The sequence below is a fragment of the Vanacampus margaritifer genome, chromosome 2 (genome assembly GCF_051991255.1).
Source record: "Vanacampus margaritifer isolate UIUO_Vmar chromosome 2, RoL_Vmar_1.0, whole genome shotgun sequence".
NCBI lineage: Eukaryota > Metazoa > Chordata > Actinopteri > Syngnathiformes > Syngnathidae > Vanacampus > Vanacampus margaritifer.
Window position 1 is genome coordinate 999,632 of NC_135433.1, and position 21,865 is coordinate 1,021,496.

The 21,865-nt window shown below is 40.6% G+C and overlaps 3 protein-coding genes across 4 annotated transcripts in view; 1 reads left to right on the top strand and 2 right to left on the bottom strand.

Annotated features, from left to right (window-relative positions):
- The window catches only part of zmynd11 (zinc finger, MYND-type containing 11), a 29,866-nt gene extending 23,152 nt beyond the window's left edge, over window positions 1-6,714 (bottom strand). Inside the window, exons 1-2 of the mRNA XM_077556979.1 lie at window positions 6,491-6,714; window positions 541-676 (exon numbers count right to left, since the gene is read on the bottom strand). Of these exons, the coding sequence (XP_077413105.1) occupies window positions 541-671 (131 nt within the window). The 5' untranslated portion in view covers window positions 672-676; window positions 6,491-6,714. The remainder of the gene's footprint in view (window positions 1-540; window positions 677-6,490) is intronic.
- Window positions 6,715-8,754: 2,040 nt separating this feature from the next.
- LOC144043022 (disco-interacting protein 2 homolog C-like) overlaps window positions 8,755-21,865 on the bottom strand; it is a 61,428-nt gene continuing 48,317 nt past the window's right edge. For both annotated transcript variants that reach the window (XM_077556208.1, XM_077556209.1), the window contains 11 exons: window positions 21,012-21,123; window positions 20,798-20,907; window positions 19,346-19,476; window positions 19,114-19,282; window positions 18,878-19,048; window positions 12,915-12,976; window positions 12,784-12,841; window positions 12,062-12,136; window positions 11,790-11,964; window positions 11,504-11,627; window positions 8,755-9,877 (listed from right to left, as the gene is read on the bottom strand). In XM_077556208.1, coding sequence (XP_077412334.1) covers window positions 9,625-9,877; window positions 11,504-11,627; window positions 11,790-11,964; window positions 12,062-12,136; window positions 12,784-12,841; window positions 12,915-12,976; window positions 18,878-19,048; window positions 19,114-19,282; window positions 19,346-19,476; window positions 20,798-20,907; window positions 21,012-21,123 — 1,440 coding nt within the window. In that variant the 3' untranslated portion in view covers window positions 8,755-9,624. The remainder of the gene's footprint in view (window positions 9,878-11,503; window positions 11,628-11,789; window positions 11,965-12,061; window positions 12,137-12,783; window positions 12,842-12,914; window positions 12,977-18,877; window positions 19,049-19,113; window positions 19,283-19,345; window positions 19,477-20,797; window positions 20,908-21,011; window positions 21,124-21,865) is intronic.
- Window positions 14,193-17,095, top strand: LOC144043023 (uncharacterized). Its single transcript, XM_077556210.1, has 4 exons — window positions 14,193-14,204; window positions 15,693-15,805; window positions 16,542-16,628; window positions 16,707-17,095. The coding sequence occupies exons 2-4, from the start codon at window positions 15,733-15,735 to the stop codon at window positions 16,970-16,972; spliced, it is 426 nt and encodes a 141-aa protein (XP_077412336.1). The 5' UTR covers window positions 14,193-14,204; window positions 15,693-15,732; the 3' UTR covers window positions 16,973-17,095.

The following is a 21,865-nucleotide window of genomic DNA, read 5'->3' on the forward strand; positions in this document are numbered from 1 at the left end:
AAGTGCGAGCTAGCGTACATGTCGCCACCGCGCGGCGACATCAACGTGTAATCTTGCGATAATGACAGCAATTAGCTAGCTCTTTGTGAGTTAGCGTGCGTTTGAATTGTGAGCTAACCGGCTAGCTCACAAATTAACCGCTATTAGGTTAGCCCGCGAGCTAACGGTTAGCTCGCGGGCTAACCTAATAGCCATTTTTTAGCGGCCATTTGGGAGTTACCCCGGGGTTAGCGTGTGGGTGAATGGTTAGCCCGTGAGCTAACAGTTAGCTGTATACCGGCTTCAAATATTGGTCTATTTCTAAAAGAAATCCGCCGATAATTATCTGCAATTATCAACCACTAAAATAACGCTTCATGGTGCTTTACACAATGTTTCAACGTACAGTATTTGTACACGTTAACCTTATAGAAGGACTCCAAAGAATATTTGTACGACATCGGCACTTTCTAATTGGTTGGTTTATCGGTATTGGAGTTTCTGTCTGGAAGCGGCGCCAAATAACGACGACATCATCCCACGGTGGAAGCGGAAACTTACTTGGAAATGCGATCCATGTTGGCAATTTGCTTTTGGTTGCGGATGACCTCGATGGCAGCCCACACGTACTGGACCACCTTGGGGTCCGCCAACCTCTTCTTCTCAACGCGGGACATCACTTCCTTATTCATCTCGACTGTCAACACAACACAACATAGTGAACACATTTGTTAGCGCAAAAAATCTGCCAAAAAGCCTCCTGGAAATGAGTTCAATTTTGTCAAAAGAAACTTAACTTTAGATTTTTCCACCATATAATATTTGCTGGCCTATTATTTGACTAATTAGTTGCTATTGTTAACAACAATCATGTAGGGCTGGGCGATAAGGCAAAAAAAAAATTAAAATTTCCCCATTCAGGATGATTACGATTTTAATCCAACAAACATTTTTTTAAAGGTTTCATTTAGTGTTAATCAAACAAAATTCCTGTGCAAAATGTTCAGACAACGATAATGTAAACTGATTCTAAATCGGTTTTAACATAAACTTAACATTCATATTAGGGCTGGGTTTTAAAAATCGAATAATTGATATTGAATCGATTTTTCTTTTCAAACGTTATATTGATTCATAGAACAATGAATCGATTATTTTAATATCTATTTCTTCCCATTAATTTGACAACAAAATAGAATTTTAAAGGCCAATTTTTTTTTGCATCTTACTGTTTTCTTGAAATTGACTGTTTATGAATTACTGTGAATTTAAAAGTATTTTCTTATATTTATCGAAGACCGGACTTATTGCACTTCATGACAATTCAGAATCTTTTAAATTTATATTTAATGTTTGTGGAGTTTTTTTTTTTTTTTTAAATCATGTCCTTGTAATTTAGGGAAGAATTGATGTTCCATAATTAATCAATATCGGATTGAACCAAGTGAATCGCATCAAATCCAACTGAACTCTTGTGAATTGAAATCGAATCGATTGAGGACATTTGAATCGATACCCAGCCCTAATTCATATTTAGAAAAATGACAACTCACAATAACATCTGGATGTAACAACATAAGAACAACAGCGCTTAACAATCCAGAATACAAATTACAAATACGTGTCAAATGTCAAAGTCACGTGCTCCTATTGGCTCGTTGGCGCAACGTAGCGCTGGGCAATAATTCAAATAAATTCAATGATTTGTCATTTTAAAAATCCAATCGTTGAAAATGTGCTAAATTTGCGAAATCGAGTTTCGTCTTCTGTTGTTCTTATGTTCTGTTATATTTGAATGTTTTTTGTGAGAAAAATGCTGGCTGGCAGCTTCACAAGACATGTTTACGATAGCCAACAACTGCTTTATTGCGGCATTTAAGCACAAACAATGAATGTTAAGTTGATGCTGATTTACAATCAGTATACATTATTGTTGTCTGAACATTTTGCACAGGAATTATTTATTAATAAATTCAATGTTTGTTGGGTTTTCATTTCAAAATTCACAATCATACTGAATGACGGGGGGGGGGGATAGAGATTTTGTTTCACAAAGTATGTTTAGTTAATGCTGTGTTCGTCTAACGGCCAATTCAGACCGACTGCGAAACGGACGTGGTGCGTTTCCCATACGGCCGCCGCAAGGAATCGAAAGCATCCGAGTCTGCGTGTCGATTCGCACCAGCTGCAGTACGGATTTTTTCCGGACGCCGCATGCGGAACGCTTGCGGATTCTCATGAAGCTGAAGAAATTACCCGAGCCAGACAGGAAGTCAAGCGTCGACATCAAGGTAGCTCCGGTATATTTCAAAATAAAACCGTTTGCAAACTCATTTCAACTCAAGGGAAGCTCGTTAACGACATAGCATGACATGAGTGAAACATTTAAGACAGAAAACAAGCTCAGATTCAATTCAACATGACAAAACACTATTTCAAAACAAAACGTACTTAGCCATGGTAGAAGTCACAGAAATAATGTTTAAAAAGCATATTGATATGACAACAGACAAGTGCGGCTATCGTGTGAATCGGGCGTAAAGCAGGCAGGCGTAATGTCATGTTTTTTGATGACGTGAAGTTGAAAAAGATTTGCTGACATGACTGATTTATGGGAGCGATAACTGCCGCTGTGGCCAAAACATTCCTAATTAAAATTAAACTGCACTAATAAACTAACCACCTGAAGGTACTATAAGTGCACGAATGCAATACAAGCATAAATAAGACCTACCGGTACATCCTGTATATGCCAATATGGCTTTTTTTCCTTAAAATTGTGTGAAATTAATAGCAATTTTCTATTCTTCTAAATTCTAGTTCCTGATCAAAAAATGGTCGAGAAAAAAAGTGGCATTGAATGTTTCTAATGAATTTGGTAATTGATTAGAGGTGAATTTTTGCTGTCTGATTTCCCTTCCTATAGGGCTGATCGATTAGGGAAAAAATAATAATCATGATTATTTTGACAATAATTGAAATCATGATTATCCAAACGATTATTTTTTTGGTATGAAACAAGAAACTGTTTAAGCATTTAAAAATATTAAGACCAATTAAAAAAAAAAAAAATTATGTCAGTTCCTATGTATGTGTATATATATATATATATATATATATATATATATATTGATTTATGTTGGCAAAAACTTGAAGTTGGCGTGCAGCTTGTGCACTGCAGAACAATCTTTTTTTTTTTGGTACAAAATATTTACACATTTAGAAATATTAAGACCAATTTAAAAAAATAGAAACACTTTAAATACGCAAGTTCATTTTGGAGCAAACAGAATTTAATAATATTACATACTTATAATAACATTTATTTATTATTATTGTTTATGTTGGCAAAAACTTGGAAGTTGGAGTGCAGCATGTGCACTGTGCAATAGGACGATCCTTTATTTTTTTGGTACAAAACAAGAAAATGTTTAAACATAAAAAACAATTTAAAAAAAATATTAAGAAAAAATAAATTATTTGAAACACTATAATTAACACAATTTTTAAATGAGTTATTTTAACATTTAAAAAAGGGGCAAAGGAAAAATTTAAACAACTCAAAAATTGGAATAATCTTTTTTTTACGATGATGCTGATTTTGTAATTGTAAAGTGTAATAATTGAAATTGTAATTGAATATTGATGACTTGCACGGCCCCCTAAACATACTGAACACGCTACTAAATGTGCATTTTGTTGATGAGACCATCTACTGATCCCACCTTCAGTCTGTGCTGCAGATATTTCAGAATACAGACTGAAAGATGAGCTCGACTTCCAGAACGTCCTACGACACCATCAAAAATGCACCAAAATGGAGATTGGCCGTCCTCCTGGAAAATACGAGACCTTCAAGGATATTTCTTTCAAGCCAGTGTTTGTGTTCATGCTCGGTCGGCTGCACAGGTCTGAGCGACCTTCCCTCCAAAAATTCATCGACACTCATTTCATGTGCCCCCCCCCGGAGAAAGCGTGAGCGAGCCAGTGTGTCGCTTTCGTGAAAGGGAATCCGAGCAACACGGCTGGGAGCATTTACAGATAGACCCATATGCTTTTTTCAGCTCCGATACCAATTAGCAGTAGTCAGGGAGGCCGATAACGGATATTTAAAGCCGATAATTTTTTAAAAAAAAAAAGTTTGTGTCAAAATTTTTAATAATAAAATAATTTAAAACTTGACTGCTTAAATGCCTTCAAGCACAGCTTTTGAGATTCGCAAAATCTTAAAGGTTTTCTGTTTGCCATTAGCTTTTGCACCAACTATAATTTAGCTTCCGCAGGCTAACTCCCAAATAGACGCTAATTTGCGGGCTAACCGTTAGCTTGCGGGCTAACTCCAGGATAACTCCCAAATAGCCGCTAAAAAACAGCTATTAGGTTAGCCCGCGAGCTAAACATTAGCGCACGGGCTACCCTAATAGCCGTTAAATCGCGAGCTAGCCGGTTTGCTCGCGGGCTAATAGCCGCTAATTCGCGAGCTAAAGGTCAGCTCGTGGGCTAACCCGCACGCTAACTGGCAAATAGCTGCTAATTCGCGAGCTAGGTGTTAGCTCACGGGCTAACCGATCACCCACATGCTAACCCTGGGATAATTCCCAAATAGACGCTTTTTAGCGGCTATTAGGTTAGCCCGCGAGCTAACCGTTAGATCACGAATTAGCGGCTTTTAGCCAAATAGCCGTTCATTTGCAAGGTGGCTGGTTAGCTTGCGGGCTAATAGCCGCTAATTGCTCCTCATTGGCTGTTAGCACTGTACTGTAGAATCAGATGGTGCTGTGGGCGGGCCAATGTTGCGGGGAGCCAATAGCTGCTGACGTCGGAGAGGGGAAAAAAAGAGCAAAAATAACAGTTTTTAATATATCGGCCATCAAAAGAAAAAAAGAAGCAGATGCTGATAGTCATAAAATGCTGAATATCGGTGCCGATTATTTGTATATTCCTAGCATTTTTACACAAGGAGAAAAGATGATCTGATCCAAAACAATTGAACTGAAGACCGAGGACAGTAAAAAGAGGTTGTTTGTGCCACATTTAGGAAAAATGAACGGTGAGTGATTGCATCATTGCGGAGAAAGAGGCTACGGAAAAATGCAGGATCAAAAAATTTTTATCTATAGCACAATTAGCACTATACTTTTATGCCACCATGTGTAAATGTCTGCCATTGTGTTTTTCCAAAATGATGGTGGCTTCAACTGACAAAATATCTTCAAAAACATTAAGCTAAGTACGCCCGTTTTCAAATCCAGATGTCCATATTTAGGGGACGTTTTTTCTGTAGTTCTGCCAAATTCCAAGCAAATTAGCCAACCAACACATTTAGCTTCCAGTTTGCCAGTTCCCTTGCGAAGTTACTACGACCTGGCATCGTGGTTCATATTTTTCACCGTTTTCAACGCTAATTCCACTAAAGTTTTTCTCTTCTTCTGTGCATTATGTTTGAGTGCCAAATTAAACCATAATGGACCTCACAAACAGCCATCTGCCAACTCTCTTTAGCTCTTCAACATTATTTTGTCATTTATTTGTAAACCTGGACCCTTGGCTTTGTAAAATTATTGACATAATTATATTTTGTATGCTTTTGTGTCAAACAAGCTTCCCTTCAACAAAAAAGGTCCCAACTCAAATCTCGATTATTTGACTGTAATCGATTCTTCAAGCTTCGTGACGGGAAAATGAAAATGAAATAACCAGAAAGGTCTTTAGGCCAAGTTGGCGTAAATCAATTCATTTTGTAAATTGGATACGCATAAACACAGAGCAAATGCTGTAGAAGAAGCAAAACACAAGAGAATGTGGCGTTGTCACTCACTCGCTGATGCTGAGCCCCATCGCGCGCTTTGCTAGCCACCGCTTGAACCTCGGCAAATGTCGTCAAACTCTTCAAATGCCACAGAAAGGACACCCGAACGCTGATGAATACAACAAGTTGTTTTCGACCACAAAGAGACAACAACCGTGGCAGGCGTGAAGGCGGGCATGAAGGCAGGCCACGAACGCTGCAATACAGGAGACGGACTGCGGCTAGCAGCTAGCAAGCTACATAGCTGACGTACGAGACAAACTGCTTCAAAAATCCCGACTGGCGTCTTAAATAAGGACTGTTGGATTGTATTTTTGTCTAAAATGTCAAATATGCTCAACGCGAGGGTGGCCGCAAACGTAACGCGACGACAAGTTGCTTAAGTTGGCTATGCTAAAATGTTGTGACGTTGCTACCGTCTGGCTAGACAGCTTGAAAAGCGATTAAAAAAAAAGTAATAAAAAAAAAGAAGAAAATGATAACATCCTTTCGCGCTTTTGTTATAAATGTGTTTATCAGGCAAAGGTCGACACTGGCAGGTCATGGTTTGTTTTGGAGGGCGCCATGTTGACGGCACCGCGGCGGAGGGAGCTCCAGATTAGCCGCTAGCAGCTCACGTCGCCCGGACAGCCGAGCCGAGCCGAGCGGCGGTCGGTACCGTCAGCTTGTCTGTCAACGGAGCCCGCTGTTGGCGCTACTCACCTCCGGGTCAGTCGACAACCGTGATCCACGCGGGCGCGGTTTTCACACCCGTAGCGGGCGAGACGGGGCGCGGTTTTCACACCCGTAGCGGGCGAGGCGGGGCGGCGGTGCGTGTCCAGCCGGCCACTGTGGAGCAGCGCGCGGCTGGGAGGTAAATACAGAGGAGAGGAGAGGGCTCGCTCGCTCGGTCTGCTGCTGCTGCACACTAGTGGTGGGCGGATCGATCGAAAATTACGATACTAAGCCAATATCATTACCGGATCGATACTAGGGCGACGAAATCGATACCGTATGGTAATTTAGCGCTTGTATGCGCTGCTGCGATTTCTTAAAACAGACGACAGCCAGTTTGCAGACGAGTCACATTCGCTTTGAACATGGTGGCTTGTTTTTAATAAAATAATTAAAAAAGTATACTTTATTGTTGTGTGTGTGTATGTCCATGTGTGCTTCTTCTTTCTTGCATTGGGCATAAAATAAAATAAAATCTTGCAATGGGCGTGGCATGACGATGATGTCATCGGACGTACCAATTTGCGGCCATCTTGAAGACATCTTATTCAAAACTTTTGTTTTTAGTTTTTGAAATGGAAACCAAACAATACATTATTACTATATTGAGATCTATCAACAAGAAAGTGATGACAACTGTGGCTTTATGCTCTTTTTTTTAAAAATGTTTTTATTTAAATATCCCCTGGCTTCTTTGTTTGTTTGTTTTTGTATTAATAACGTGTTTGTGTCGTGTTTACAATTTGTTTGTGTATTCTGTTTGAAATTGTTTAGTAAAGTTATATGACAAAAACTAATCTTGAACACATTGTAAGCTCAAGAGTTGAACAAAATGTACAAATTACACTTGTATTGGTTGTAAGCCACGATGTAGTTTGAACATGCAAATGCTCTTAAATACAGGAAAAGAAAAAGGCATCAGCAGCTATTTAATTAATATGAAATAGAGTTAAATAAAATTGTACCATAAGTCAAAACATGAACACAAGAACTAAACTGGACTTAAGTGGCAATTATTTTGCATACCACTAGAGGGAGCCAGCATCTAAATCACTGTTGAGCAGATTAAATTAATTGAAAATTATCAAAATTGGAAGCCAAAACAAACTGTTTATTTAAAAAAAAAAACATTTGTAAAAGTGAAGACAATTAGCAATTTTTTTTTCTATTTCAGCAAGAACCTTGAAGTTGATGCCCTTTTGCACATAAAATAATGTGGTGTGACAGATCTGGCCCCCAGGCCTTGGCTTTGACACCAGCTGTGCCTGTAACCCTAACGAGGTGGGCTTTTTGCATTGTAATACAAGCAGCAGCCACACGAGGGCACCAATGGATACAACATTGTGCCAACGCCATCCTCGCGAAATGCGCTCTTCTGCTTTTGCGGAAATCACAATCTCCGGGATCTTGAAAAATTCCCCATTTCATCGATCTCAGTCAATAATTGCTTCTGAGCTGGAAGGAGGTCAAAAAGTGGCCGGCTCAATTGACAACCAATGCTAGTACTGCTTGTTTTGTTCTTGTTTATCTCCGGGGGAAAAAAACTTAGCCAGGTAATACAAATTGACCCCCCCAACAACTGTCAAAGATGTAAAACAAGCAGAACACGTTTTATTCAGCTTCTTGTATTATACAATTTCCAATCTCAATACGCAAGTTGCTGAGACTTTCAACAAGTCAGCCTTTTTTGAATTTATTTTTAATAATAATCATTGTTTCATTATTTCACATCCATGACATTTAATAACATTTCTCATTGTCAATGTTTTTTTCGATATCATTCCGTTCTGTATTCTAACATTGAAATTTGTACTGCATTATTCAATACTATCGCATACCATGTCACAGATTTATTGAAGTGGAAAATAGTCCCGAGGTTCGAGCAAAAGACTGGCGAGTGGGCCGTGAGGGTTCAAATCATGCTTGGAGCACGTTAGTGCAACTTCAATTTCTTTTAAGTCACATTTGTATGGAGGGGAAAAAGGACAACTGTTCAAATCTTACATTTCCCCCCCGAAATAAAATATTTTGTTTTTTAGCATCATGACAAGAAGTCATTTTGCTGAAAAAATGCACATTTTTATTTTCATTTTTTTTTAATTTTACAAATACTTTTTTAAATGGAGATGTATATTTTTTTAAATTAAATGTTAATAAGAACCCTTTTTCTTAAAGACTAGTCGTTTCCTCTCAAATTTGTTATACTCATACAAAAACCGTAATACAGATTTTTTTTAGACATGAGGTTTGAATTCAGGCAAAAAGTTTTATTTCTTCTAAAATGGCGCTTTCTGCCACAAATGTGCACAAAACATTGAAGGCAACAATTGACACATTTATTGACATTAAAACCCAAATACGAGCATTTAAAAAAAAAACAGACAAACAGTGTGAGCAAAGTGCTTTTTTTTTTTCCTTTCCCGTTGCAACTCACACACACAAAAGAAATCTTGAAAATGAAAATCTAAATTGCTGCCATTCAAGTCTTGGAGGACTTTGCCGAATGTTTTGGACGTTTGCACGCGACAAGGATGGACGGACGGACGGACGGAGTGGAAAACAAAAGTTGGAGTTAAACATTTCCAACATTAGATTGCAAAAGTTTTTTTTTTTATAAGCAAATATTTAAATTCTTTGTTGTATGACTGCTAATAGACAAAATAAATTAAATCACTTTTTTTTTTGTACATAATTACACATTTGTGTGGCTTGTGAATATGCAAAAAAAAGGCAAAAGTACCTGAAAATTCAACTGGAAAGGCCTTGTATCAAAAATATTACAAAATGTCACTCAGCAGTTTTGCTTTTGTTTGTTTAAAAAAAAAATTTTTTTTTAAATGGCAAAACGGTCCACCAGGCTGATTGTTGGCAGGCTTCTGCTGTTCCTCCACTAGATGGCGTTTCATCCTTCCTGACCCCACAAAAAGCGCAAATTGTTTTTTGGTTTTGTTTTTGGCAAGTTGAGGAGGTCCTTAATTCATCTCCAGCTCTCGTTAGCACGTTGCAGAGAGAATATCTGCCTGTGAGCTAATGTTGATTTGTCATCACTGCTCGTTCAAAGCCGCTAACGTTCGCCGACAGCTCGCACCTTTTTTCTTGCGGCGAGGACGTCCCCAAGCGGTCTACATGTTGTAGGCCACGTAGACGGGGTCGAGCTGGTCGGCCAGGAATCCGTCGCGCAGGTGCATGCGCTGCTTCTCGCCGCGCGAGTTGATGGGGACCACGCCCACGTCGGCGACCACCACCACGCCCACGATCAGGTAGTGCTCCTCCAGGATGGCGTTGGTCACCAGCGGCACCAGGTCCAGCGCCTCCTGCTCCGACGCCGCCAGCTCCACCACCGCCACCAGCAGGTTGCTCCACGTGAACACCGCGCTGACACAAACGCAGCGCAGGAAAACGCATCAAAAACACAAAAAGTCAAACTTGAACTTTTGAACCTTTGGCCACCCACACAATTTTATAAAATTGGATTTTTTTTTTGCTTGAGAATCAACATTTTTATGACATTTTCATTTTGTTTTTGTTTACAAAAGGTGTCCCTCACTTTTAGGTGAACATCCGCAAAGTAGGGGACGTAAAATAAATAAATAATTAATTTTTGTTTTTTTTAATTAACATTATTGTTGGAATGTTATAGCCGTTGGATTCATGCTACGTAATAATTATATAACAATTTTTTTCTTTTTTACATTTCACCTTGAACCCACCTCCCGTCTGTCCAATGCTAGCTGCAGATTTGAAAGGGGGCGTGTCACTGTGTGTCACATGACAGTCACGTGACAGATGAGCAGAGACAAGATTTGGCCAAATTCATTTTCCTCTCGTCTTTGTTCAAGAACTAAATGTCCAGATGTGAATCTCGTCTTCATGAGTCAACAAAAATGCAGACTGATTTAGTCCCTCTTATTGTTTATTAACGAGAGTTTTAGTCGGGTGAAAAATTATTTTTGCTTAGTTTTCGTTGACAAAATTAAAACTAGTTGGCAGGGGGTTATATAATGTTTGAAAAATCTGCAATATATTGAAGTACAACGCAAGATAAAGCTCGTAATATAGAAATTTTGTATTTTATAGAAAAACGTTGACTGAAATGACTGATGATGAGGGGGGGCTAATACTTTCGCAAGGCACTGTATGACCATTGTTGTCATTTTCCATTCTCAATTTTTTTTTTTTTACTTTTTATGAAACTTTTTTTCCGGAAAGTAACGTTGCATTGTTTTTCCTCAGTAAAAGTCATATTTCTTCCAGGGAAAAAAATACGATAGCGAAGACAAAATATTTTAGAGTGGGAAAAAAATATTCAAATTAGAAGAATCTAAAGTCTTGCTTTACAAAATCTATTTGATGATTTGTAACATGAGAATCAAGTCAATACTTCGAAGATTCAACAGAAATTTACAGAAAAAAAAAAATTAAAATTCCAGAATGCTACGATTTGTTTGCCCGAATTTTTTTTCTTTTCAAATGAAAGAGCGTTTTTCAATTAAAAAAAAAAGGCCACTAAGAAAGGGTCATTTTTTGGAGAAGTATTTTTTAAGAGAAAAAGTCATCTAATAAGTACTTTTTTGATTTATAAAAGAAGAAATCTAATTTTCAGAGAATAAAGTTTTGTGCATTTTTTTTATATTTTTAAGGATGGGCAAGTACCGATATCAGGCCCTCACGTCTTTATTTATAATTATCTGACATTGTTTGTTGGGGAACATTTTATGTTTCAAAACAGTACCAGTGACATTAGTTCTTTTTTTTTTTTTTAATAAAAAATAAATAAATTTTATTTAAAAAAAAAAAGTAATTTAGTACATTTCTTCTGGGCAAAGAACATATTAATCTTAATAGAATAATAAATAAAATAAATCATTAAGAAATACATAAATAAATTAAAAAAAATGAAATAATGAAAAAAAATAACTATAAACTAAATAAATCAAATAAAATAAATCAAGGAAAAGATGTGGTGAAATGTGAGTGAGCGAGTGTAATGTTGCTGCTGACCACTGCGTGATGCTCTTGTGCGTCCTGACGACGGAGGTCTCGATGTCGACGGGGTGGTAGCGCATCCCCCGCAGCTCCATGGCCTCCTCCAAGGCACCCACCACGTAGAGCGCGTCGTGGCGCTCTGCGGGCCAACGCAGAAGGGCAAAGGTCACATTTTCCCGTCCGACACTCATCTCGACAAACGGACGACCGCTCGCCAGTCAACGTAGACGAGGGATCGGTCGCCATTCAATGTCTTGCCCGTCGACATATTTTGGGATGTTGTGATCGGTCGCCGGCTGACCTCCGTTGGCGTCCGTCAGCTGCGTCCTGCGCAGGAAGCCCAGGTAGCCGGTCCGCGACCATTCGCTGTGCGTGTCCCCAAAGCTCAGCCTGCACGCAAAGTGATCGGAACGCAGCGCCTCGTCCCCGTACACGCTGACGTCGCCGCTGGAGTTGTGGCCGCTCTGAACCCAAATCTCCACAAAAACAAGACAGCGAGTGAGGCGTGAGCGAGCGGTCGCCAGCGTGGCCCGTCGCGCCGTCGCGCCGTCGCGCCGTCGCTGGGATGCAAACCTCGCCCAGGTGAGACTCTCCCATCGGTCCTTTGGTCTCCGGGTTGGCGATGATGATGCGAACGCCAGGAAGGATCTGAGCAAGCAAAGAATGCGAAAATCAAAGCAAAAATACGATATCGATATTATTATTAGATTATAAAAACTAAATAAAACATATTAGCTTTATTAGAAATAATAAAACAAATAGAGGGAAAGTCCATTTATTGCAATTATAATTTGTTGAAAAAGTGAAGCTTATCTGTTATATCAGCTCAAGTGAAATATTTCAAGCTTTTATTAGTTTCAATTTGGATGATTCTGGCAGAAAGACAGCAAAAAATAAAAAAAATAAAAATACGCAAGCTTTCTTTGACGTCTTGACAAATCATAAATAATAAAGTAACTATAATTTTTATTATTATTATTATTTTTACCAGCAAGCTTTTACAGCTCAGGACGTTATTTGAACACTAAGGAACCAAGATACGTAAAACGCTGACCTACTTTTTTTTTTGGGGAAAAAGAAGAAATAATCATTTCTAAAAGCTGTCTGGACGTCATTTCCAGATTCCAGATGGCACGAGAACACGTTTTCATCGCGTACAAGTAGAAGCCACGCTCGCGTAAGACCGTGTTTTATATTCAATGTTTTCTGGCATTACGACGAGCTTAGATGAATGAAAGCCCATATTTGCACTTTGGATTTGGATCAGAAAAAGCAAAAGACAAATTTGCCCTCACCTTCCCAGACTCCATCAGGGGCAAACTGTGAGGCGACCCCCTCTCCACGAGCCGCACCCTGAAACAACGACAACAACATTTCTCAATCAGCACGTCAGCGCGTGCTCGTTAGCCGCCGCGGGTTAGCGCACCTGTCGTGGCGCAGCGCCCTCATGTCCACGAAGACGGTGGTCGGGTCAGGACTGGACGTTCCCTGAGGAGAACATTCCACAAGTGGTTTGTTGATTGGCGGTGACGCGTTAGCTCCTCCCACGACACATCCCAGCCACAAGCAAACGCGAGTACAACTTAGCGTGGGAAACGTAACCCAACTGTGACCACAACAGGCACACCGTAGAAAAGTAGGAACCATTTTGGACAGATTAGACCTTCTTCCGCATCTGGCAGAAAAAGGCTTTGCAGTTGTGTGCGTCGCCATTTTTGAAGATGGCGTCAGCTGTGCTGAGGAAGTCGCTAACGACCAATCACGGCTCACCTGTTTTCTGGCTTTGGTCAGCAAACTGAGCCATGATTGGTCGACAGCTGACGTCCTCTTCAGTCGACAGCAAGTGGGAAAAAAAATGCTTTTTAAAGATATTTTTTTTGTACATGAAAAATAAGGAAGTTATCGTATTCATTAGAGGCAAAATATTCACCTTTTACTGCTGAAAATGTCTCAATACGTCAAGTATCCATTTAAATTGCTCAAATGAGAAGATGCGGACTTCTGCTCGTCAATAATATTGGGATCGTTTAAGATAAAAAGGACCAGGTCAAAGTTCACCCACAACTTTACACACGTGTATTATTGAAGCCCCTCCAGAAAAAAAAAAAAAAAAAAAGACCAAAAAAACTTCCAATATGTTAAAATGAATCAACCAACCAATATACATTTTCCACAAAAAACGTGACTTTGGTCCCCCCAAAAACAAAAAAAAATATAAAAAAAAAGAGCGCTAGAATTCTTTAAAATAGATTTCTTTATCATTTTTTTTTGCCCCCCTCAAAAACAGCCTCCATTTTCTAAACAAACAGTGCATCGCCATGGCAACAGCATTCCACAAAATCAATACCTTTCAATAACTTCTCATCTCAATCATGTTTAGATGAAATACTCAAAGTTTGAAGACCGTCAGATGAAATCGAGAGTTGGTTAAAGTACGACCTCGATCAAAGGTAGAAAATGGCGCGTCAAAATGGCCGACTTGCTGTTAAGTTTAGCCAACGGCTACAAAATACTTTCTGGCAGTTCTTGGGCTGCTACATTTGCCTCCCAATTTTTATTTTGTTTAAACATGTCTAATTTGATATCAATCAATTTTTTTATTTTTTTTTTAAATCGCACAAGAATACTGATTTGTTGTGCCAGGTCTGATGGATGTGCAAACTTTCATGAGTTTTCACTCACGTTTTGACCAGGGATGGGCGGGAACTGATAGCAGGTATCGGTATTTTGCTCGTATCATTTTAAAGGTCCCATCGTGTGAAAATGCACTTGAGTGTGGTTTTCTATCAATAATAATAATAATAATAATAATATGCATCCGCGGCCTGTCTACAATCCAAGCAGTTATGAAAAAAGTCCATCGGCGACTTCTTTATCTTTCTCCTCCTTCCTCAAATGTGCGCTTCAAACGGGCAGATTCAACTTCCTTCCCATCTTTTCGAATGCGAGATTTGCACCTTCGACCTGTTTTTACTACTGCTGTATTTTTGGTGCCTAAAGTGGGAGCGACGTTTGCCGTGTGGAGTTTGTTTGGTTACGAGAGGTCAGATCAGATCAAGCGCTTGCGTATTTTGTCAAGATACAATCGGCGGTGGTTATTTTGCCGTGACTGGCAACTCGCCAGCGAGTTGACGCGACTTTGTGACGTGAAGCGGCCGCTAAGTGGTCTCGACGTCGCGGTGGCCCAAATGTGCACTTTTTGTTTGAGTCGTAATCGCTTGTAAATGTCTACAAGCATTCGCAGCAAATCGGACACATTGTCATGTTTCGTTTCTGTTTTCCTTGCGTGTCTTCCTTGTTCTGTCATGTTTAGTTTCTGTCTTCTTGTCTTGTTAATTGTGATCCCGCCCTTCCTCGCGTCAACCAATCAGTGCCCTCAGCCACTTGTGTCTTGCCCTGGTGTGTCTTGTTGTGTCATTCGTGTTGGTGTATTTAGTCTGCTGTCTTCATTGTATGTTTTTCTCCACGTCATGCTGCCCGTTTTGGCATCGTCTTGTCATGCGGTTTGTTTTTGCCTAGTTTTGCCCTCCCATGTTTCGGTTCATGGTTTTGTTTTATGTTTTGCTTTGTACTTTGAAAATCTTTTTGTCATAGAAATGAAATTCTTTTTCGAGTGAACCTCTGCCTCCTCGCCTTGTCTTCCCGCATTTGGGTCCCCAAGCTTCCCCCCCTTCTTGACACAGATTCGCGGCCAAATAACCTTCGCGGCAGATTTGCCGCTTACGGCAAAATAATCACGCAAACTAACGCGACAACATCGTCACTGTAATAACGTTATGCTACTTTTTCACATATTCAAATAAATGTGTCAAAAACATTAATGAGCATTTTTCTTTTCTTCTGCTCACGTGGAGCGTTTTGGGGCTGATTTAAGGACAGCAAAAAAATTTGATCCAAAGACAATTTTGTCACAAACACATTTGAAAACTATTTTCGTACGCGGAAATGTTGAATAATCTGAGACCTTTATGGCATCCAATTGTCACCTATTGTGTTTTTGTGCCAAATCGAGTCGGATTGTTTTATTTCCAGACGGCAAAAAAAAATGTCGCTCGACAAGATTCCATCGAAGTTTCCTTCCAAGAATTCGAGTGACACGTGACCAGCGTAACCGCAAATCCAAAACCACCCGGTACAGGTTTGGACTTTGACAAAGACAGGTGATGAAAATGTATTCATTTATTTTTAAAATGATTGTTTGGAGGTGCGGGGAAAACCCAAACGTGGTCAACAAAAGAGCTCGAATGCAAGAAAAAGGGTTCGAGGAGCACAAAATCCATTCCAGTTGCACTTCGACGGCGGACTTGATCGATCGCAGTGAGTAATTTCTTTATCGTCAAAATTTTCAGAAGATGGAAATTTTGGACTGGACGGGGAAAGCGGACTTTGCTGGTTGCATTCTGGGACAATTTGAAATTGCAGATTTTACACAATTGAAGTGACAAAAGGACGAAAGCTGATTGAAAGCACAAAAAGTCCAAAATTGACGATAGTTTCGGATTTCAAGATTTCAAGACACTGATTGGCACTAACGGGAAAAAAAAAAGACTTTGAAAGACAGAAAATAAAATATATATATATATATATATATGTATAAAGAGAAGAAAAAAGACAAGAACAAGAAAGAAAATGAATTGATTTTTTTCATCAGGTGTGTGAGGATTGTGTTGATGTCTCGGTAAGTGAAGCGGGTTTGACCGGTACCGACGGCTTTCATACCGACTGCTACGGCACGGCCGGCGTCCAAAATAGCCTTTTTGTGGCTGCTGGACTTAAAGCGGATGAGAAAAGACGCTTGCGCCGATGGCAGACAGATAGACAAGACAAGACAAGACAAGACAGACCGACAAATGTCCAAATGTCCCTCATGAATGTTGCAAATGCAAACGTTCTGCCGTCAACTCGTGCTTCAGGCGTCAGCCGCGACAAAGCGATCTTGCCGCACTTTTCATCACATGACAAAGTCCAAGTCGCTTTTGACGAAAGACAAAATATTTTGAAAAACAAACTGAACTTGACTTTTCAATGTTTTTCATCTTTTTTTTTTTTACAGAAAATCACCAGGTTTGCTTTGCTAGAGGATCAAAAAGCATCACAATGATGACCATCAACACTTTTGTTTTGGTATTTCTAATTCTTGGTGAGTAAAAAAATATCACAAAGTGAATCTGGATGTCCTCACGTGGGACGACTGACCCAAACTTGTTGCCGGCTTCAGGAGCCCACGAAGAGGTCAGCCAAGGTCGCCGACTGCAGCCGACAGTTCGCGAGGAAGCAAACTTCGCCGGCGTGACGGCCGATGAAAACGAACCTGCCGCCAAAAGCGAACCTGCCGCCGAAAGCGAACCTGCCGCCGAAAGCGAACCTGCCGCCGAAAGCGAAGCCGCCGACGCCGTCACAGTCGTCGAACACGATCCGTACGCCGAGATGAGACTCCAACAGGAAAAGATGCGGCCGAAGCCGAACCTTCAACAGGCCCTTTGAGAGGGAAACCTTCCAGTGTTGCTGAATGAAAAGCGTCCGAGCAGGAATGCGGGGACGAAATCCGCTACGTGTTATTTATCGTTACTTCAATATTGTTTTGTATTCTTTTCTTATTGTTTAACAATCAAAGACGTGTTCGGTTGGTTTAACACGAAATAAATCAAGTCTGTCAAACGACTCCAACGCTGACCTCGGACCGTCACACTTTTAGGGCTTGAACTCAAATCCGAATCGTTTTCACACCAACGTTTTCACACTCCAATTTTGGTTGTGAACGCGTCATCGTCTTTCATATTCTCCAAACACAAAATGGAGAACTGAAAATAACATTAGCGCTCGCGTTTGACGTGAAAAAGACCCGACAGAAAATGTCATCGATCAACAAGAATGTACCGTAATAAGGTCGGACATTATTGAATGAATGAAAAGTGGATTGCAGACTCCAAAAAGGTCCGGGTGAGAACAAATAACCTGAGAGGAGACGAAGCTAGCAAAGCGTCCAAAACGTGGACAAATCACGTGTAGTCGTCTTCTGTTCAGCTTACAAACGACCCTTGGGGGCTCCGTCCACTGGTTCGATGTATGCTAACAGGTAGGTGCAAGCTACGGGATCGATCCCGTGACGTTCCGTATTCCCACTGTTCTACAATTCCTCCAATCTGCTTCTGATAAGGAGCGTTCCCCTTCTACGATGAAGGTCTACGTGGCGGCCATATTGGCCTGCCACGTTGCAGTGGATGGCAAGTCTGTGGGTTGCCATAACCGAGTGACCTCCTTCCTCAGGGGTGCCCTTCGCCCTCATTCGAAGGATCCGCCTCGAGTCCCCGCCTGGGACCTTCGTCTGGTGCTCCACGCACTGCGGAGGTCCCCTTTCGAACCGTTGACCGAAGGGGAACTTGGCTGGCTGTCTTGTAAGACGGCCTTTCTACTTGCGCTAGCATCCGCTAAGTCTGTTAGCCCCAAATGCCTTCGCTGGCATCCTGACGGGGGTCAGGGGTCACATTGTGGCCAAATTCTGCTTTTGTGGCCAAAGTTTTGTTTGGCTCTCAAATCAAAACCATCCAAACCATCCAAACCATCCAAAACATGGCTGGTATTGGCCGTTTCGTGCTGTTTCAGCAGCGCCACCTGGTGGTCGTTCGGGACTCATAGAACCGTAGTAACATACGTAACTGTCGTTTCAGTTAGTTTTCGTTTTTTAAAAAGCATTTTTGTTTTGATTTTATTTCGTTAATGCAATTTTTTTTTGAACTATTTATTTTTTGTTAGTTTTCGTTAACTAAAAGAACCTTGCAACAAAGTCAAATTGGCATTTGTATTTAAAAAATTTTTGACGCCAATAGTCAACCTGGTTGATCTCTTATACTCTGATGCCACCTGCTGGCCGTTTTTGTAAAAACTACCATTGGTTAGCGTCCTCTTCAGCTCAGAGGCTGCATCAAAGCCTTCTGTATGCTCTAGCATAAAGAAACATAAAAAAAACGTATAAATGCGTCTTTGAGATACTTAAAACATATTTATACATTTTTTGAGTTAAAGAAGAGAAAATGAATGCAATTTTAGTTGGAAAACAGCAAAGAAACGCTACGGAATCACATCTCTATGGTGTATAGCGCCACCTACAGCGGCGGAGTCCCCTCTCAATATTGGCAAAAGAAGAACAAATGGAAACGGGCTCATGTCTCTTTTGCATATTTTCAGTCAATTTGCTTAAAATGTTTTAAACAATTGGATGGAAACCCCACAGTTGGTAATGAATTTGTGGGTGAAAACAATTGTGGGAAATCGGTGAAAAATCGGTCAAGAAATGTGGAGTGAGGAGAATTCAAATCAAATCGTTAAATGGTGTGAATGCCATCGGCATGAAAGAAGGCGGCGGCGGCGGTTCCCGTCCGGCGGACTCACCTGCAGGCAGACGGCCATGTTGACCCGGCAGCCGAAGGCGGTGCTAACGGCTCGGGAGTGAAGGCCGAGGTCCTTGAAGAGTTTGGAGAAGGACTGAGTCAGCGAGGTTCGAGGTCGCTCCTCGGCCACCACCACGCACGTCCTCACGCGGGACAAGTCCACGCCGCGGCTCTGCCGGAAGGACGGCGGATGGGTCACGCCTTTGCCGGACGGAGCGTCGGTCGTCTGACTCTCACCTTGAGGACGTCGGTCTGCGCGGCGAGCCCTCTGGCGCTGGCGTCCATGACGCTGTACGAGCAGAAGGTGTCTCGCACCTTGTGGTGGCTGACGGCCCAAAGCCACAAGGACGCGTTGCTCTCCAGCTCGCACGGCGGGATCAGGATGGACTGGTGGCCCGAGTACACGCTGCGCGCATGCCACACGTTAGCACGTTAGCCACAACGCAAGCGCGCACTTGCGCCGGCCCACCTGCAGAGGCACCAGAGGACGAAGCCCAGTCCGGCGTAGGGGTCCAGGCAGACCGCCACCTCCCGGGACGGGTACAGCTCGCACTGCAGCTTGATGGAGCGGCACAAGGTGCTGGTGGCCGCGTGGGACATCTGGACGGACACCACAACATGCCCTTACTCACCGTTGGGCTTTTTTTAAGCCCATTAACATTTGGAATCGGAACCAATCGCATGACTTCAAGAGTTAACTCGCAATTAATTGCACATTTTATATCTGTTCTAAACGTACAAGAAAATGATGGAATAATCATTTAAAAAAAATTATACTGTTGATAACATAAAAGTGGAAAATTAAATTTTTTTAATAAAAAAAAAAAAAAAAAAAGGCAGCCATGCAGCGTTGTGTTCTTAGTTTTGTTTCTGACGTTATTGTTGGTTTTATTTGTTTTGATCAAAATAGTCTTGGTTGATCGCAAAGACCGCAAGATGGTCACTTGTATCATTAATAACAAGACTTTTATAACTTTCTATTTTATGGTAAATTTTATTTCTGAACATGTGTAGAAGTGAAGCTGTATCAATTATTCTAGTGGGTTTCATAATTACAGCGAATTGATTATTCGTGTACGTTGTATTTATAAAATCAGTTGTTTTCTGACGGCCATTCGGATTTAACAAATCAATGTAAAAATCACACATTTTTTTGCCATTTTTTAAAAATCATTTGTGTAACTGAGGGTATCTTTTCAAATATCATCTTTAACATGAAGTCACTTTTTTTTTTAAATTGGTTTTACTGCCTGATATTTTATTTATTTATTATTATTTTTATTTTTTTTCCACCCACGGTTTCACTTTGAGGTTTGATGTCAAACCGAAAGTGCTTTACAAATAAAATGCATTATTATTTATTATAATTAACTTGTGAAATTCTGCACATTTTTAAAAAAAATAACTTAACCTCAGTCTCCACAAATATATGCAATATTATTACTGCTGAATTTTGACGCGGACGCGTCTGCTGCCTTGCGACGACTAAAAAAAATTCATGGCGTGAAAGGAACTTGAAATGAACTCAAAATGAACACAAGCATTTTGACACCCCAAATTTTTTTTCCAAGTTTTTGTTCTCTTGTTGACATAAAAGCAGGGGGAAAAAATGTTCAACTAATAGAAATATGGCTGCATCTTTTAGTAATAATTCATAAAATCGAGTTCAAATTAAAAAGATGTCGAGTACTGTCAAAAACGAGTGTGATATGGATTTGTTTTGAGGTCATTTTTCTGCCACTAGATGGCATCATTTTCATATTAAGCGCTAGCTAATCTTTAACATGAAGTCACATTTTTAAAATAGTAAAATATGATTTATTACTGCTCAATTTTGACGTGGACGTGTTAACGCACTCATTCTGACACCCCTATTGTTTATGTGTTGTGCGTTTTTTGTGTGTTTGTGTGCTTTTTGTACTTTGACTCCGGCGAGCATGCCGGTGGTGGACACGCTAAAGTCCAGGTATGCGAGCATGTCAGGATTGTTGGGTTTGTACAGCGCAGGAATTTTCTTCTTTGGCAAATCATCTAAAAAAAAAAACACACACACACACACACTATGTCCTAATATTGTTTTGGCATCAACACGCACATAGCATGTAGCATGTAGCATGTAGCGTGTTGGCGCGTACCCGTGTCCAGGACGGGCGGCCACGTGCGCAGGTCGACGGCGGCCGAGGCCTCTTTGGAGCGGAGCAGCTTGGAGACGACCTGCGTGGTGAGCACACACGCGGCGCGACTCACCTGCAACGCGGAGCGGCAACATGGAACTCGGGCTAGCAACTCTTTTTTTTTTATCTTATCAATTATGACATCAAATAATTGCCCTGACCTCTGCATTAATTTACTTCTATATAGTTGCTACATATATATTCTGTACATATGCATTATTAAACACCAAGAAAATTAGCCTATGCTAAATGGTTAGCAATGGCAATTAGCATTAGCGCTAGCGATGACTGTTTCATGTAAACACTAACTTCTGTTACTCTACATTCCACATGTAAAAGTGTCTTCAAAGTCACTTACAGACGATGTCTCAACAATAGTTGGAGTGAGCAGATTTTCAAAACCCAAAAACTGGGACACCACAATTTTGCTGAAAATCAAATATAGCAGAAATTCTCACCGGGAACTCTTTATAACAAATGAACATGTTATAAATGACACCCACAAAAGAAAGATTGTGATGCTCTTCTCCAACAAATTTGATTTTCCTACCAGACTCCATTCAAACTATGGCTCGGGGGGCCATTTGCGGCCCGTCGTCCATTTTCTAGTGGCCCACGGCAGAGATTAAAAATAGCTTTGGACAGAGGTTCCAATGCTCTCCTGCTTAGGACCGCCCCCTCATTTGAATAACATTTCGGCCTGACAGAACATCTGCAGCGTGAAATAAATGTGACGTGAGAGCAGAGCATTTTTATTGATCGATTGATATTTCATTCTATTTATACATTTATTTTCGGATTCATTTCCACATTTA

Bases quoted from the DNA above. Each gene is read 5' to 3' on its own strand.
- LOC144043023 (XM_077556210.1), top strand. From the start codon at position 15,733: ATGCAAGAAAAAGGGTTCGAGGAGCACAAAATCCATTCCAGTTGCACT. The intron at 15,806-16,541 runs GTGAGTAATTTC...TTTTTTTTACAG, and splicing joins GGCGGACTTGATCGATCGCA to AAAATCACCAGGTTTGCTTT. The intron at 16,629-16,706 runs GTGAGTAAAAAA...TGCCGGCTTCAG, and splicing joins TTTGGTATTTCTAATTCTTG to GAGCCCACGAAGAGGTCAGC.